General features: G+C 31.6%; 2 protein-coding genes across 3 annotated transcripts; both read left to right on the top strand.

Moving 5' to 3' along the window:
* The first annotated feature begins 5,901 nt into the window (after nt 1–5,901).
* On the top strand, nt 5,902–8,653 carry LOC104823871 (transcription factor TCP1-like). 2 transcript variants are annotated; one of them, XM_010555634.2, is made up of 2 exons: nt 5,902–7,928; nt 8,021–8,653. In XM_010555634.2, the coding sequence occupies exons 1-2, from the start codon at nt 6,683–6,685 to the stop codon at nt 8,071–8,073; spliced, it is 1,299 nt and encodes a 432-aa protein (XP_010553936.1). In that variant the 5' UTR covers nt 5,902–6,682; the 3' UTR covers nt 8,074–8,653. The 2 variants fall into 2 exon arrangements, with proteins under 2 accessions (XP_010553936.1, XP_010553937.1); XM_010555635.2 differs by having other exon boundaries at nt 8,013–8,651.
* A 5,177-nt stretch (nt 8,654–13,830) lies between these two features.
* LOC104823870 (cyclin-B1-2-like) lies at nt 13,831–15,809 on the top strand. The gene is made up of 4 exons (XM_010555633.2): nt 13,831–14,057; nt 14,407–14,507; nt 14,937–15,034; nt 15,387–15,809. Exons 1-4 carry the CDS (start codon nt 13,932–13,934, stop codon nt 15,485–15,487), a joined length of 426 nt encoding a protein of 141 aa, XP_010553935.1. The 5' UTR covers nt 13,831–13,931; the 3' UTR covers nt 15,488–15,809.
* The last annotated feature ends 31 nt before the right edge of the window (nt 15,810–15,840 follow it).

Raw genomic sequence — 15,840 nt, 5'->3', positions numbered from 1 at the left:
TATATATATATATATTAAGAGTTCTTGAAAAAGAATGATTTCGATTCATAAGATACGATCAATAAAATCAGACATTTTTAATACATTTTTCAAGTAAACTATGAATCATAGAAAAAGAAAAATATGTTATATAACATAACAATACATTTCTTTTGTATTAGATGTTCTCCAAAGAAAACGAACTAGATTTATGAGATACATAATCAATAATAGAAGAATGATTTTTCGATATACTTTTTTTCACAGGAAAAAAAATTTATATATCACAAATAATGTATTTTCCATTACCAATTTGAAAGAAACGATTGAAACTTAAATAAATAATATTATATAATTTATTATTCTTTTTCGGCATGCGGCAGTCAGTACCATACCACGTAAGAAATTCTAGATATTATGTTGATTTTTCGAGCCACGGATAATTTTGGTTTCAAATATGGGAAAACCAAAGCATTTGGAAACAGTGATTACCTAACATTTCTTGTTTTATATTAAATTTAACATATGCATTCACGTGTTTGGTGGGACCCATTGACTTGACATATTTAGTATTATTTCACCTACTCGACCACCATATTGTAAATTTTATTTATAAGAAATAGTTTCAATTTTGCGTAAGATCTTTACCATATTTCTAGTACCTTTTGATTTTTTTTTGAAATAAAATGTCACCTTTTTTAACATCCATACATTTGGACCGAATTAAATTTTTTTAATATACTTTGGTCCTAACTATATAAATTCGTTCTTTTTAATTTACTGATATTAATGCTAATCCAATCGAAACTAACCTAGTTATCATTCAATTGGATTCATTTCCTTTGAAATTTCCGATGAACAATTTTTCATCAAATCAGTAATATCTTTTTGTGTTTTTTTTTTCTTTTTTTCATTTTAACAAATTCTAATTCAACAAAGCTATATTTATTTAAACACGTGTAATTAATTTCAGAAGGACGTGAAAGGACCTGACAACAGTTCATCAAGCCCATCCAATGAAAACGTGCCACGTTGTCAAAGTCAGAGTTTACAAAAGTGCACTGGTCCGAGAAGTGACAGCTTTTTGTATGGCCACGGACACGACCCAATGTCCTTGGGCCCACACTCCATCATCGATCTGCCACGTCATCTCCTATTTAGCCAGTGGGACCAACACGGTTGCCAAAGCGAAATTTACCATTTAACCCTTCTAAATCAAAGAAATTTCTCTAGGCTAAAAATTAAACCATCACAATTCCTTCTTTTTTTTTTTCAGAGGTGAACTTTTTTTATAACGGTCATTTTATTTATTTAGTGAGACATAAAAATAAAATAAAATCTTAAAATCTATTTTGGTATAAAATAGATAAAATACTAATATCTTTCGTCATTATACATTAGGAGGGTGAAAAAATGACCAAGGGGTGTTCGTGTTTGTGTCGAGTCATGAATGCTGTCGGTCCATTTTTTTTTCCTGTGTCGTGCTGTATTAATGGAGATATAATTTTAATAAAGTATATCTTCAAAAGAAAATATAAAAATACGGTTCTTCATTCTGAATCTAATGTAACATTTAATATTTTATATTTTAAAACACGAGTTTATATCAAGTAGCAAGCAGGACGTGATGGATTTTGGAGATATTGATTTGAATTATCTTGCAATTATGATACAGTTTTATTTTAATATGAAAACATAAATCTTATTTTTATGCCCGCAATAGTAGTGTTCTTCGAGTTCCTATATATACATGTATCGTTGTTTCCCAATTTTAATGCTAATTTTTCAAAAAAAAAAAAGATAAAAAAGGAAAAATGAACAATAAAATATGAGCGTGGGAGACTGGGAGTGATGGGCTATCGATACAGCCTTTAATAATTACAATATGTTCCCAACGGCCCAATACATACCCAATAAGAAATAATTAATATACATATACTATATATATATATGTAAAATATTCGGTATAAGCATTTAAAACAAAAAATTAATCTATAGTTAAGTGTTTGAATTATGAAAACATATTCATAATAGATTATATATTTATCCGTTTCATTTTGCTTTAGCTCCCTTCTGATCTCCAAATATTTACTCGGAATAAACCCTAGATAGATAATTTGGATGGAGCTTTTGGTTCTTTGGGATATTTATTTTGTATTTGAATTAGTCAGCCCTTTTTAATTGTTATATTAAACGGTTTATGACTGTTTCTTCTATTATGTATATGCATGCATGCATGCATGTATGCATGTATGCATGCATGTATGTATGTATGTATGTATGTATGTATGTATGTATGTATGCATGGGTTTGAAAAGAAGAGTTGGACAGATGGTGCGGCACATAAGGAGAAAAGACAAGCGACAGATAAAGAAAGAGATAAGAGGCGAGATGAGTATTACTCCACTGTCTTTTGGTGGGTAATTGGAATTTTGTTTAAATATATATAAAACCACAAACACATTTCGGTCTGATTTGTGGACTCTATTTCTCTATCCCGTTACAATGATTTAGTGATCAAAATAAATGATAGTTTTTTTAAAATGTTTGACTAAATCCAAAAGTAAGATTAATAAAGCTCGTTTTAGGTACAAAACTAAATCTAATTAAATTGAATAATATATACTTTTATTCGAATTGCATATAATTTTCAATTCTGTAGAATACAAAAAAAATCATATAAATTAAATTGACGTGATTTCAATTAAATATGCAAAATAATTGAAAAAACGTTTTTTTAAAAATAAATTAATTTATGAAATCAATATTTTTTTTAATGAAAATTCAAACTAAAAAATCCAAACAAAACCCCGATTCAATATAAAAATGAAAGAAATACTTTTAAACATAAAAAATCCAGAAGAAAAAATATTTGATAACAGCTGCATCTTGTTTATTTGTTGAAAAGACTAATTTTAATATTTCGGAACCGATGACATAAAACCTTAGTTCAAAGCACATATAATCTTCAACAATCCATCTTTTTGGTGGTTCACATCAAGAACAAAGACAAACAGAAGGGGATATTTAAAGAAAATGATTGGAAGACAATAATGATAGAGGAGACAGACTCTTTTTTCCTGATTAATCCCATTTAATTTCATTTTCATATTTGATTTTTTTTCGTTTCTTTTCAGGTTTAAAGCAATTAATTTGTTATTTCTATACTTCTCAAAGAAAATATCTCTCATGATTTTTTTTTATAATGATGTGAAATGTGTGAATAATAGATGTGTGTCAAATCAAATAGTTTATATAAAATTACAAGAAAAAGATTTAATATTTAAGAAATTAATCAATAAGTTAAAATCTTTTTTTCATGTTTTCAATGAGTAATAATTTTCTTAAATGAAAATCTAGAAAATACTAATTATATGTTGATGACTGATAACTAACAAATTTTAATTTTAGTGGATAGCACTAAAAGAAAATATCTTAGGCATCGAATTCATTGTGTGGTATGGTTGTTTTCCGACAATGACAACTGGACGCCGGCGAACAAATGTCTATAGATTTAATTTTAAAAAGAAATTAGGGTTTGGGGTAAAAGGTCTATACGTTCTCTCATTTTTTATTTTTACTTTTGTAAAAAAAAAAATTCATTTTGTCACACTGCTTTTGGGTAAAATTAACATTTATGATATCAAATCTCGAAGCGTGAGATCTTTCAACACACACACACACTTGTGGTGAATGGCTAAGGTAGCTTTTAGTTGTGTAGTACAGACACATCTTATCGTCTATGCTATTATTACATTGCTCAATTAAATGTTTTGTATTTTCTTTTGGTTAATAAATGTTTTTTTTTCAATTCCAATATTGTCCGGTCCCTCCCTTCCCACCCTTTTGGGTAAATTTTGCAATCGTAAAAGATTTTTAAGTTGGGTGAAATGTTACAGAATTTTGCAAATTCCTGCAAGCCCTTCACATAACGCGTTTTATTGATGTGTAAGGGGTAAAACCCTAATAAAAGGGGGAAACCCCAGGTGAGATGGTTAAGGGGCATGGCGAGAAATCATGAGGTCTGGGGTTCGATCCTACCGTCTCCTTAATTTCTCACCTGTCGCCTGTCAGTTACGGTTGATTTACCTCCCGCGTGTGTGTTGCAGGCTCGTGCGCGTGGGTTTGGGGTTTTCCTTGGTCCTGATGCCGTCCTCGTCCGGCCCATTGAACTGTGAGACGTTATGGTGTCCGGTGTCTGACCCGAATGGTTGTAGGGCAGGTTCCCAATGTATAAAAAAAAAACTCTAATAAAATAATAATCGTTAGTATATATACAACATATGGACCATGATAATATACGTACTAACAGTTTGGGACATCAATGTATATAGAAAATTTGGAAAACAAAATTACATGGCTATAAAGCTAATCTAGAAAGTTATGGTGGGGATGAGGTTGAATTTAGGGTAATTTGGTATTGGTTTTAATAAAATTACATTAAAAATATACCATGACAATGAACTTAAATCTATAAAAAGTGTATCATTATAACATTAACAATACCATAAAAAAGATATTAGTTTAATTTTATTAAAATACAAATAAAATTAATAACTTTACTAACTAAAAAAATAAGAGGTTATAATGCTAATCTAGTAAGCTACGATGGAGATGAGGTTGAATTTTGGGTAATTTGCTACTGGTTTGAATAAAATTACAAGGAAAAAAACCCATAACAATTAACTTGAATCTAGAAAAGTTTATCATTTTAACATTAATGATATCATAAAAATAAAAGATATCAGTTTGCTTTTAGTAAAATACATATAAAATTAAAGATTGTATTAATTTTATATAAATTAATTTAATTAATTAAACTAACCTCAATAATAATAAAATATTAAAATACGTGATTCTCTTTACTAATTTAGGGTATCTTTTGTTCCATATTAATATTAATGTATGTTATAATATTTGTCAACCGATGAAATCATATGCAATAAAAGTGCTTGGTTACCTGTCTTCAAAAAACCATGATAGAATCTCATTGACTTTTGAGTATGAGCTTTTGTGTTCTTCAAATCAAGTCACAAAGTCAAACATATATGTTCCTGAAAACTTCATTTTTTTTTCGAAATACAATTATTTAATTATTGATAATTTGACTATATATACATTAATCTGTAAAGATTATTGTCCACTAGCAATTTTGCATTGTGTTATCTAGAAAGTTTACTATGTGTGTATCTTTTTTGAATCTATTTCTGAGTACAAGTAGATTTTCTTCATGTGTAGGCAAGACGAGGGGAAACTGCAAATTTCCCAAGGACATGACATCTTAACCCCAATCATAAAACATAATATTAGAACTAAATCTAAATTACTGTTTCAAAATTAAGTGTTAATTAAGAAGGATATTCAAAGAAATCAGATAAAAAAGGTCCAAATATAAAGAAAATAAACGAATTTGTATCTGGATTGTGAAAAAAATCCATTCTTGTTTCCATAAAAAAATGAAATACAGAATTTGAAGTTAAATGCCAAAAAAAATCTATTGAAAACTAATTAATTACTTATAATCTCCATATGAGTTTATATATATATATATATATATATTAATTGTTAGATGTTTTACGACTTAGATTTTTCTTTGATGACTAAAACATTGATAATCATTTGAATCTTTTTCATAAACCCTAATGGTCCATGGATAATATTATTATGTGCCACATATTATTCTTTGTTTTTGAAAAATAAAACAAGGTAACTGTTTTGACATTCTGCAAATAATTTTGCACTGTATCTATTTCCTTTACCAGTCAAAATTTTCACCTGCCCCTTTCTGGAAAAATTTCCTCTCTTGGTAAAAATTAATAGCCATTGCATAAAATAATATTATACCCAACAGACAAAGGAAACTCGGATCCAACATGAAAGCCATGGAACTTTTTCCGACAAGAAACCACTGAAACTGTGGGTTCGAACACTTGAATCTCGAACACTTGATGATATAATAAAACCCAACATCTACAAATTCAAACCCAATTCAAAATTATCTTGCTTGTTCAGGTCGATAGGGTCAAACATTTGATTCGGTTTTTGTCTCTTGTCGGAAAGATCTAATTTTTCTTTTCCGAAGTTAAGGTAAAAGGTCGCACTGTTTGTTAGATCTTGAGCGTTTACCTCAAAGAAGAGAAGCATTAGATTCGTTCACAAGTACGAAGGTATGTATGTACGCTTTCCTTTGTATATATACGTGTATATACACACACACATAAGTTCAGTTGTCATTAGAGGAGCTTAAAACCAAAGCTTGTGTCTGGAAATTGACACTTTAAACCCTAAATTTCAAACCCTAAGCCCTGAATCTAGAGAAAGGGAGCGAAAGACATAACTAACACAGAAAGTTTTGAGAAACATGGGGAATTATGGAGGAGACCCACCAATTGAAGCAGATCTTGATTTGTTCCAACAGTTTGAGAGATACAAAATCATGTGTTCATTGTACCATTAACCAGTTTTGGTTACACATCTCTACCCATCTCTCTCTCTCTCTCTCTATCTCTCTCTCATCAAATCTCCATAGCTCTTCCTTGAAAGTGGGTTATATCTGGAAGAGGGTTGAGAATCTAAAAGTTCAAAAGAGAAGACCAGTTTGTACTCTATACTCTTTTTCTTTTCTTCTGCGTTTCTATTGGAGAATTGAACTTAGGGTTCTTTTCGCGTTCTGAACTCTGAAAGTTTAGTATAATTCTTGGTCATGTTTTCTTCCAATAATCACAACCATAATGAAAATGGAGTGTACCCTCTTGCTCTTTGCCTCTCTCCTTTCTCAAGCCATGATGGAAACATCTCTGCATCCTACAATCATCATCATCAACATCACCATAATCATCAGCATCATAATCAGCAAAATCTCCATCCAAATGACCCTCTCATGGCGGCTGCACATAATCACCAGTTCAGTTCTTCTATCATGCCGGAGTCTCTGATCAATTACATGGCGTTTTCGTCGAACAACGTCATGATGGAGCAGAATTTGGTGTACGGAGGGTGCTCTGATCAGGTTGAGGTTTTGAGGGGGACCAAGAAGCCTGTCAAGAAAGACCGGCACAGCAAGATTCACACGGCACAAGGTCTTAGAGACAGGAGAGTTAGGCTCTCCATCGGGATAGCTCGGCAGTTCTTCGATCTTCAGGACATGTTGGGGTTCGACAAAGCGAGCAAGACGCTCGAATGGTTGCTCAAGAAGTCGAGGAAAGCGATTAGAGAGGCTGTCGTCGTTCACACGAAGAAGGTCAACAATGGCGAATTCAACGGCGCCAACGTTGAAGATGAGTGTTATGGAAACCCTATTGGTGATAAAGGAGGAGAAGAAGAGGATGATGAGGAAGATGAATACGAAGACAAGAGCTTTGTGTCGGGCTCGAGCTCCGAATATTGTGAAGATGTCGTCTACCACGAGACCAAGAAGCCGGAGATTGGAGGTTCTGTGCGTAGAGAGAAGAGAAAGAAGACCGAATTGAGCAACATTCCGTCAAAGGGATCAAGGTCCAAATCAAGAGAAAGTGCAAAGGAGATAGCAAGAGACAAGATCGGTAGTAGAAACATCGATCACCCTGCAACTGCCTATGAGATCTCACAGTCTCAGTTCTTGGACTCGTTGAGGTCAACAAGAGTAAACGAAAGGGAAAAGAGACTGTCGACGGCAAGTGTCCATGGCCAAGACAAAACATATTCTTTATACGAGAACCGGACTGAAGAGCTCAATAGGTTCCTGGGACAGTACTCGGCCAATCAAGAATCTGTCTCCGTCAGGAGGAAGATCAAGCCATCGATGCCGTCGGTTCTGAGTTATGATCAACAAAACGGAGGAGTTACACTGAAGGATCAGAGTAATAACATCAACAACATCACCATTATTCCTCAAAATTGGGACATCTATGATCAAAACCCCTTTGTCGATCCACCCTTTTGTGCACTCTCCAACATGAATATGTCCACAGGTGCAGTTTTTTTTGCTCAAATTCGTATACTCTTCTTTTAACTCATATAGTATTTATTGTCAAGTTTCTTAATTTTTCTTGTAGGGTTGCAGTGAATGGTGAGACATATATAGCCAAGAAAATTATGCACCAGGCACCGAATTGAGACTTGTAAGCCCGAAAATTTACAGACCCCTCATCACCTATTGTGTGTATATTTGATTGCCTGTGAGTTTTATCCAACTTACTTTTGTAGTTATAGATTTATGTTATGAATCATCCCTAGGATGAAATGTTTCAAGTGCTACTATATATAAGTTATATGTAAATTACTTTACGGTATTTGGAAGATGAAGCCAACTCATGATGATCTACCTGTCTATCCAACGTATTCCAAGATTTTTCAGAATTTCAACTAAGTATTGAGCAAGAATCTTGAAGAATCTGACAAAAAGTCTCTAGGTTACATGTTTCTGCAAGTAAATTGTACTAATTCCCTGCATTATATATGATCCATGAAAACCCTTACAGGAAAGGCTTAGGGTTTTAGATATCAATAATTTGTTGGTCCTCTTCACAAACCCTAATTAAGTTGCATCAAAGACCCACAAGAGCAAACATGGTTTTGCTGAACCTGTTTGGTCTCAGAGACCACACAATATTTGATTGGGACACACAGGATTTGTTCTGGAGGATATGTATGATCTGATCCATTTGATATTTTGTGTAATAAGAGAATATTTTATTTAGGGTTTTTGTATATAGGGATTGGTTAGTTGGAGTTTCATATTATATATTATTATTAAATATATATGAAGAAACAACTGATCAATGAGTTGCAGAGTTTGCCTTCGGATGTTAGGAGATAAACATGCAAATTACTTGGGGTGTTTCTCACACATCTTTGGTCGGCATTTGGTCCGTTTGCTAAAAACTCGAACCGATTAACAACTAATCCAAACTGGTCCGAACCCGGATGGTTTTGATATGTTTATAGCCGAAAAAATTGGATACAAACCGAATCGAATATAAAAATAATCGGAAAAATCATAAAAAATTTTAAAAAAATATATTTTTTTCTGTAATTAAAAAACGAACCTGAATCTAACATCTAAGTGACGAGTTAAAAAAATGAATCCGAGCCTAAAAAACCCAACAGCTAGTTCAAACTATGGTGAGGTAAAAAAAAATGAAGCAAACTTAAAACGAGATTATTTTGGATTGAATTCTGTGCAATTTTTTTAATTTACTTCCAAAACTGACACAAAACAAAGTCGGACCAAACCAAACCGGAGCCAAAATCCCCACTCGTAGCCTGAATGACAGAACTTTTTGTACCAAAGGAGTAGAGTTTGAGGTGGGCGTGATAATTAAATAAATGGAATGGAAACCTAGTAGTAGTACAAACATGAATAAACAAAATAAATTGAACAAAATTCGGTTACATTTCGATTCTATTCCAAACTCGAACAAGACCACAAAAAGACATCAAATCATTACCCGGTTGGGCCACCCATCGTTAGAATGGCATGGTCTTGGCTGTACAAAACTCAAACCCAACTTTATCTATCTAATTTTTAGTTTGTCTGGATAATATTTTCTTGTACTCATTGAGTCAAACATGAACACCTAATCCAAATTGTTCAATTTTTTTTTTTGTTTCTGTGATGTTTTTTTCTATCTAAAACGGTTAAACCTGAAAAAATCGAATCAAATCCGGAAAAATATAATCATACCCCAACTGTTGGATAGAACTAGTTTACAACAAAACAAAACAAAGGAGGGTATGAACATTGATAATTTTTATTTTGAGAATTAAGTTTTAGTTTTTGGATTTTGGTTTTTAGTATATTTTTTGAGTTTTTGAAATCCAAAAACCAAAAAAATAACCAAAAAACTTAATACAGATAAACAATATTGTTGTTGCTTCTCTTTTAACTCATTGGTCGGTCCCCATGTAATAAGAATTCACTAATTAAATGGCCCTTGTTTGAAGTTCATGTATGCAGAACGTATCCATGTACCCTATACCCCCGATCTAGATCTAGGTTAGTACTTAGTAGTGATCGGGTCACGTGTTCCGTATCATACCATTAGTCCTAATTATTTAAATTAATTTATACAAATTTTATAAAAATTAATAGTAATTTTAATCGGTAAAACCAAACTACTGCATGCCCTCTATTTTTCTCGTGGTAAACTCTATTTTCTCGAATATATGTAAGTGTGTGTATGTACGTATATGCGTTTCACATTGCAGCCTATGAGAAAACCAATAAAATTCGATGTTCAAACCATTGTGTGGTACATTCTTGCAACACTAATAACCAAAGCAAATATGTTTAGTTTCCGTATGGGTTTTGTTGGGACAGAGCCCCATGCTGCGTTAATTTAATGTCATATTATTTGATACGTGATGAATCGATCCATTGTATCTTTGAAAAAAACAAAAAGCGTTAGACGAACCACGAAATAACCTAACTATTCAAATTCTCAACAAATCATGTTACCAATACTCCCAACACACAGAAAAATCCCCAAAAAAAAAAAAATTATTTTCAGAAAATTATAAAACATAGTGTAGACATATAGTATTCGGAAATATGGCCCAATAACATAATATCATCAATCATTGCATAAGCTAGAAAATTACCCTAGTCGTTGATTTCATCATCGGTAAAAAAAAAGGGGGGGTTATAGATCGTTGCAAAGATGACGCAGATCAGAAACTATTGAAGCTATAATTATCAAACGAAGAGAAAACAAATAAAAAAAAGGGTTAGAACAATTAAAAACACATTGTTCTATATACTTTGGGGTATACACGAATCATCATATGCCTAAAAATTAGAGGTTTGTGCGGGGAGAACCAAAAGATTCATGAGAAGAACCGAATCAGCAAAACATATAAGAATACACGATATATATATATATATATATTATGTCTGTATTTGTATGTTTTATAATGCATTTTCAGACCAAAAATCTAATAAAACAACAAAATTCAAGAGGAGAGAGAGAGACGAGAATACCTTGAACACTTCTTTATCTTTTTTTTTTTCAGGACAGTAATCTCTACAGAAGCATTTGATGTAGAAGAAAAATATATAAACCCTAAACGAGAAAATATAAGGTATAAGGAAAAGGGGAAAAGGTAAAGTAAAAGGGTGGAGAGAACGCGACTCTAGTCTAGTGAAGTGAAGGAACTTGGACCGAAATTGTCCAAAAACATTATTATTTATCATTTCATTATCTCTTTGCCTTTAATTTTTGGTGTGTTTTTTTTTTCTCTTTATTCCTTTTCATATATATTTTTTTAAATCAATCTCTTTTCTGAATATTATTTTTTTTAGCTTAAGCATGGCTTCTTCCAATTTGCCTACGATAAGTCTGATTTTAGTAGGACATTTTAATGATCTAATTAGATCCGAGGCATGAAGAGAAAATGGATATTGTTTTTATAAAAATACAGGATAATTTCTTAATTTTTTATATAATATTAAACGAATTATTATAGTAAACCTATTAAGAAATGCCGAATCACATACATGAATTTCCAAAAGAATAACGGTTTTTCCTATGAAAAAGCATTGACATAATAACTTATTACCATGTATTATATAGATATATTGTCAATATCAGAGATTCATATATATCTCTAATAATTGGTTTTTACCAAAAAAGTTTTAGAAAACAATTTTAAGTTTTTTTTTATGGGAAATTAACATTTCGAAAGGGAAGAGAAATAAATAGAATTTTCAGAAATTTGTATTTTAGAAATAGTTTTTATAAAAAGTTTTATTTTATTATTATAATTAAATTATGAAAAGTGTCCGTCTTTTAGTTATATTTTCGTTCGATCATTTCATTATTTTTCGTAAAATTAAAATCATTTGTTTTTAAATCCGTATCAATTTTTGTTTTATGTATTATTGAAAACCTTTATTTCATAAACGAATATCATTACAGTTTCATATCTGTGATTATTTTCGTATTCCAAATTAATTAGTTTGACTTTAAAAGTATTATATTTGATACAAACTTGATTTAAATACAATTATATATTATTAATTCCGTTTAACTATAATTATATACTATTCGACGCGTTTAGTTATTTATATTTATTTTCGTTGCTAATTATGATATTATATTTATATATGAGCAATTTTGAATCCCAACAAACAAAAGAATACTTTAACCAATAAAATCGATTAGGTTTTTAGCTTTTTCAAAACAGGGAATGTATTAACGGTTCATAACTATATATATATATATATATATATATATGTAGACTAGGTCAGTTCAATTAGCTAAGTACATAAAAAGTACAATATTAAATTGCAAAAAATTGTCAAACTCTGATTTTGGCAAAGGATGAAAACTGACTTCATTAGCTAATATAAATATTCATTCGTCAGATCAGATCCCTCTGAAATCCCCCGAAATAGCTGAAGCTATAAATATTGGAAAAAGTAATAAAATCTAATTTAATATTATCTGTGAGATACTTGTGGTACTACTACTTCATTTTTTATTCTTTAGGGCTTACAGAATATTAAAAATAAAAAATTAATTTTTATTTAGAAAAACTCTTGCCATCATTTTTTTAGTTTAGCGACAAAGAGAGAAAAAAAAATAAATAGAGAAAGTTTTATGAATACGTTACACGATCCTATTGGTTATTAGAGATTAAAATCAATAAGATTATTTTAAATTCATGTTGGAAAAAATCCTTTCTTTATCTTCCATTTGGTGTAAAAAAATTATCATGTTTGTGTTTTTAGACATTGTCATGCCTAGTAATATATATATATTAAACTCTATTATGATGTTTTATTCTAAATTAATATATCAATTTAAACACTACTATTATATTTTGTTCTAAATTAATACATCAAATATTTTTTTATAACGATACATATATAAACTATAATAAAATTTTAATTAAAAATACAAACTTTAGAAATTTTAAACGATTTACATTCCACCATTAATATAATGTGAATATCGTCCAATTCTTTCATAAGAATTTGATATGGTTAAACATAAATATAACATATGACATCTACAACTAGCTATGTCATTTATCTATCGATCAACAATATATCATCCAATCTTACTGGAAAATAAAAAAATGTGTATGATATACTAGTGATATATGTAATATCGTTTTCATAAAAAAAAATCTAATATCGTGGTTATTATCATTTCATGTTTTTCTTAATCATAGAAGAAATTCGAATATGGATTCACACATTAATTGGTGTATATGAATTGGTTAAAATTATAAAGTTTTTTATTATTTTATTTTAAAAAATTATACTTTATATAAGAAAGAAATATAATATATTTAATTTAGAATGAAACAACAATTTTAGTGATGTTTATAAGACTTCTATTAATACGTTTTTGTTTTTATAATTTGAAAACTCACCGGATTTTTGTCCAACTATATCTTTTAGAAGATCGGATAAGCCCCATATGAATGAGTTTTTCCAGGTGAAAATTCAAATCCAGATCAGAAAAAAACTTTGTTCTCTTCTTCTTTACCGGTTGAGCTATCCAATCTTAAGTACTCCCATTAATACGTTACAAATCACTACTAGAAAGTATCGATCAAAGGAAAAATGTAGGCCATAACTAATAGTCACTACTACGAAAATTAATATGTTGAAATATATAAATTATAATTAATATATTTATTTACTTATGTTTTGCTAAAATAGAACTAATATATTTATTTATGAGTATTGAAAATTATCTATACAGCTAAAAATAGGCTTAACTTCACCAAGATTAAAGACAAGTCCATAATTCTAAATGGGCCTGAATTTGGGCTTATATATTAATGGATCTTATTATAATTTACTTCGTCCGAGTTATTACAATTTATATATTTACTCCTCCGAATTGGGCTTTTCGTATACAGATTTTCCAGTTGCGTTTTCTTGCTCAGAAAGTCGCCGAGAAAGTTAACAGAGAGAACCAGGAAGGAGCAGGTGAAGAGGGAGACAACGAGAGAAAATGGAATCGTCGAAGAAGATAGCTCACGAGATCGGAGGTGTCAAGAACGACGCACTTCGGTTTGGTCTCCATGGCGTTAAGAGCGATATCGTTGGATCTCACCCGCTCGAATCCGCCTACGAATCTGTAACAATGCCGTATCTCTTTTTCTATTTATGTTATGTCTTAGTCGATATTGGTCCTGCTTGGATTTCGGATGGAAATCTGTTTGGTTCTAGGGAAAGCGTTCCGAGAAAGAAAAAAAAAAGAGGGGAGGGGAATGAGCAAAGAAGTAATTTAGGGCTTTGCTAGCAATCACGTATAGTCAATCGTCTATTCAGTTTATTTTTTCCTGTGTTAGGAATTTGAGTTTTTATTTGAGAAACTAGTAATTGGGGTTGTGTTACTGAGATTTCTCTGTTACTGTAAATTGGGGTTTTTGGTGCTCTCTACATTTCTATCTTTTGGATTCATTGGGTTTTTTTTTTGGGTTTAGGAAAAGAGGGTGCAAGAGGAGATGAGAAGGAAAATCATAACGAATACTTATGGGGCTGCTCTTCCATTGAAGATGGATCTGGACAGGCAAATTTTTTCCCGGTATGGTAGCTGAATTTGTAGTATTGTGAAGCAAGCGCTCGAGTTTATTAGATATCAGGAATCGAGAGAATGCTGTGGATTGCGATATGGTAGCTATCTATGTGATCAGGACAGATGCTGTTCATAACTCTTAGTATCGAACTCTATGAAACTTATACAATGATGTCCGTATATAGGTGTTATTATTGGGCACATGTAAATGGGAAGAAACCATGATTGCATGAATTAGTAGTATGTATTTATCTGGATTGTTCTTGTTGAATGCCCATTTGTTTCCTGGTCTTGAATCTTGATGCGCATGAGACTACATAGGGTTTGAAGTGGTCTCATCTCATGCATCGACCAGATGATTCTTTGGTGTTAATTTCATATCATCATGACATGAACTTTGGGTTTCTCATATGTCTTTTTTCTTTCGGGACTATTCAGATTTCAGAGGCCTCCTGGTCCAATTCCATCTTCGATGCTCGGTTTGGAAGTCTACACAGGGGCATTAGATGATTTTGGTTTTGAGGATTACTTGAACGGTAATTGTTTCCCTACTTTATGACGTTTATCTTCCAACTACGTTGAGTGGTCCGAACGCTACACTACTAATTTACTAAACACTAAAACATCAGTGAGTCCCAGATTTTATAGAAACCATTTGACAAAAGATATCTAGTTTCCTGCAACCAAAATACTGGATCTTTTTATAATTTCACCACGAGGCATATAATCCATTTACATGCGCTTCTTCCTCTGTTGATTGTGCTGTTCTTGACAAAGTTTCAGACTGTTCCTCGGCGGATTAACTAGCAAGTATGAAAATGGGTTTTAGGTCTTTTGAGTTCAATGAATTTCGTTTTTTCTTTCTTAATAGTGCTTTCCGTTCTGCAGATCCTCGTGAATCTGAAACGTTGAAGCCTGTAGATCTCCATCACGGGATGGAAGTTCGCCTCGGCCTCTCGAAGGGTCCAGTCTGCCCGAGTTTCGTATAGCCGAATAACAGTTTCATATATGGTGGTGAAAATGAAACAACATTCACCCTTAAGGTGGTGTGGGCGTTTGTTCTGTCTTTGCTTAGAATCCAGAATCAAGTTCACGGAGTGTCTTATCTGAATTGGTATTTGATCTTCTCTCTTATGGCCGTCGTCATTCTCCCTGTCGTTCCCAAGTCTTATTTCGATACGGACCGAACATGTTTCAGGAAGTGTCTCCCAACCTCTCTTTTCCGTATGATAATGTAATTGGTGACTGTTTTACGTCGGTGAATAATGTATTTATGTCATAGATCTCATTAAATTCGTATATTTTGTGGAATTTTCCATATAACTTTTGATAACATTTGAGT

This window comes from Tarenaya hassleriana, unplaced genomic scaffold (assembly GCF_000463585.1).
Source record: "Tarenaya hassleriana unplaced genomic scaffold, ASM46358v1 Cleome4, whole genome shotgun sequence".
Lineage (NCBI taxonomy): Eukaryota > Viridiplantae > Streptophyta > Magnoliopsida > Brassicales > Cleomaceae > Tarenaya > Tarenaya hassleriana.
Note: the sequence above shows the minus strand (reverse complement) of the source record. Positions and strands in the feature narration are given on the sequence as shown.

Excerpts from the sequence above, each read along its gene's own strand:
- LOC104823870 (XM_010555633.2), top strand. The coding sequence starts at position 13,932 with ATGGAATCGTCGAAGAAGATAGCTCACGAGATCGGAGGTGTCAAGAAC. Across the intron at positions 14,058-14,406 it reads TCGAATCCGCCTACGAATCT|GAAAAGAGGGTGCAAGAGGA; the intron begins GTAACAATGCCG and ends TTTTGGGTTTAG. Across the intron at positions 15,035-15,386 it reads TTTTGAGGATTACTTGAACG|ATCCTCGTGAATCTGAAACG; the intron begins GTAATTGTTTCC and ends TCCGTTCTGCAG.
- LOC104823871 (XM_010555634.2), top strand. The coding sequence starts at position 6,683 with ATGTTTTCTTCCAATAATCACAACCATAATGAAAATGGAGTGTACCCT. Across the intron at positions 7,929-8,020 it reads CAACATGAATATGTCCACAG|TGAATGGTGAGACATATATA; the intron begins GTGCAGTTTTTT and ends GTAGGGTTGCAG.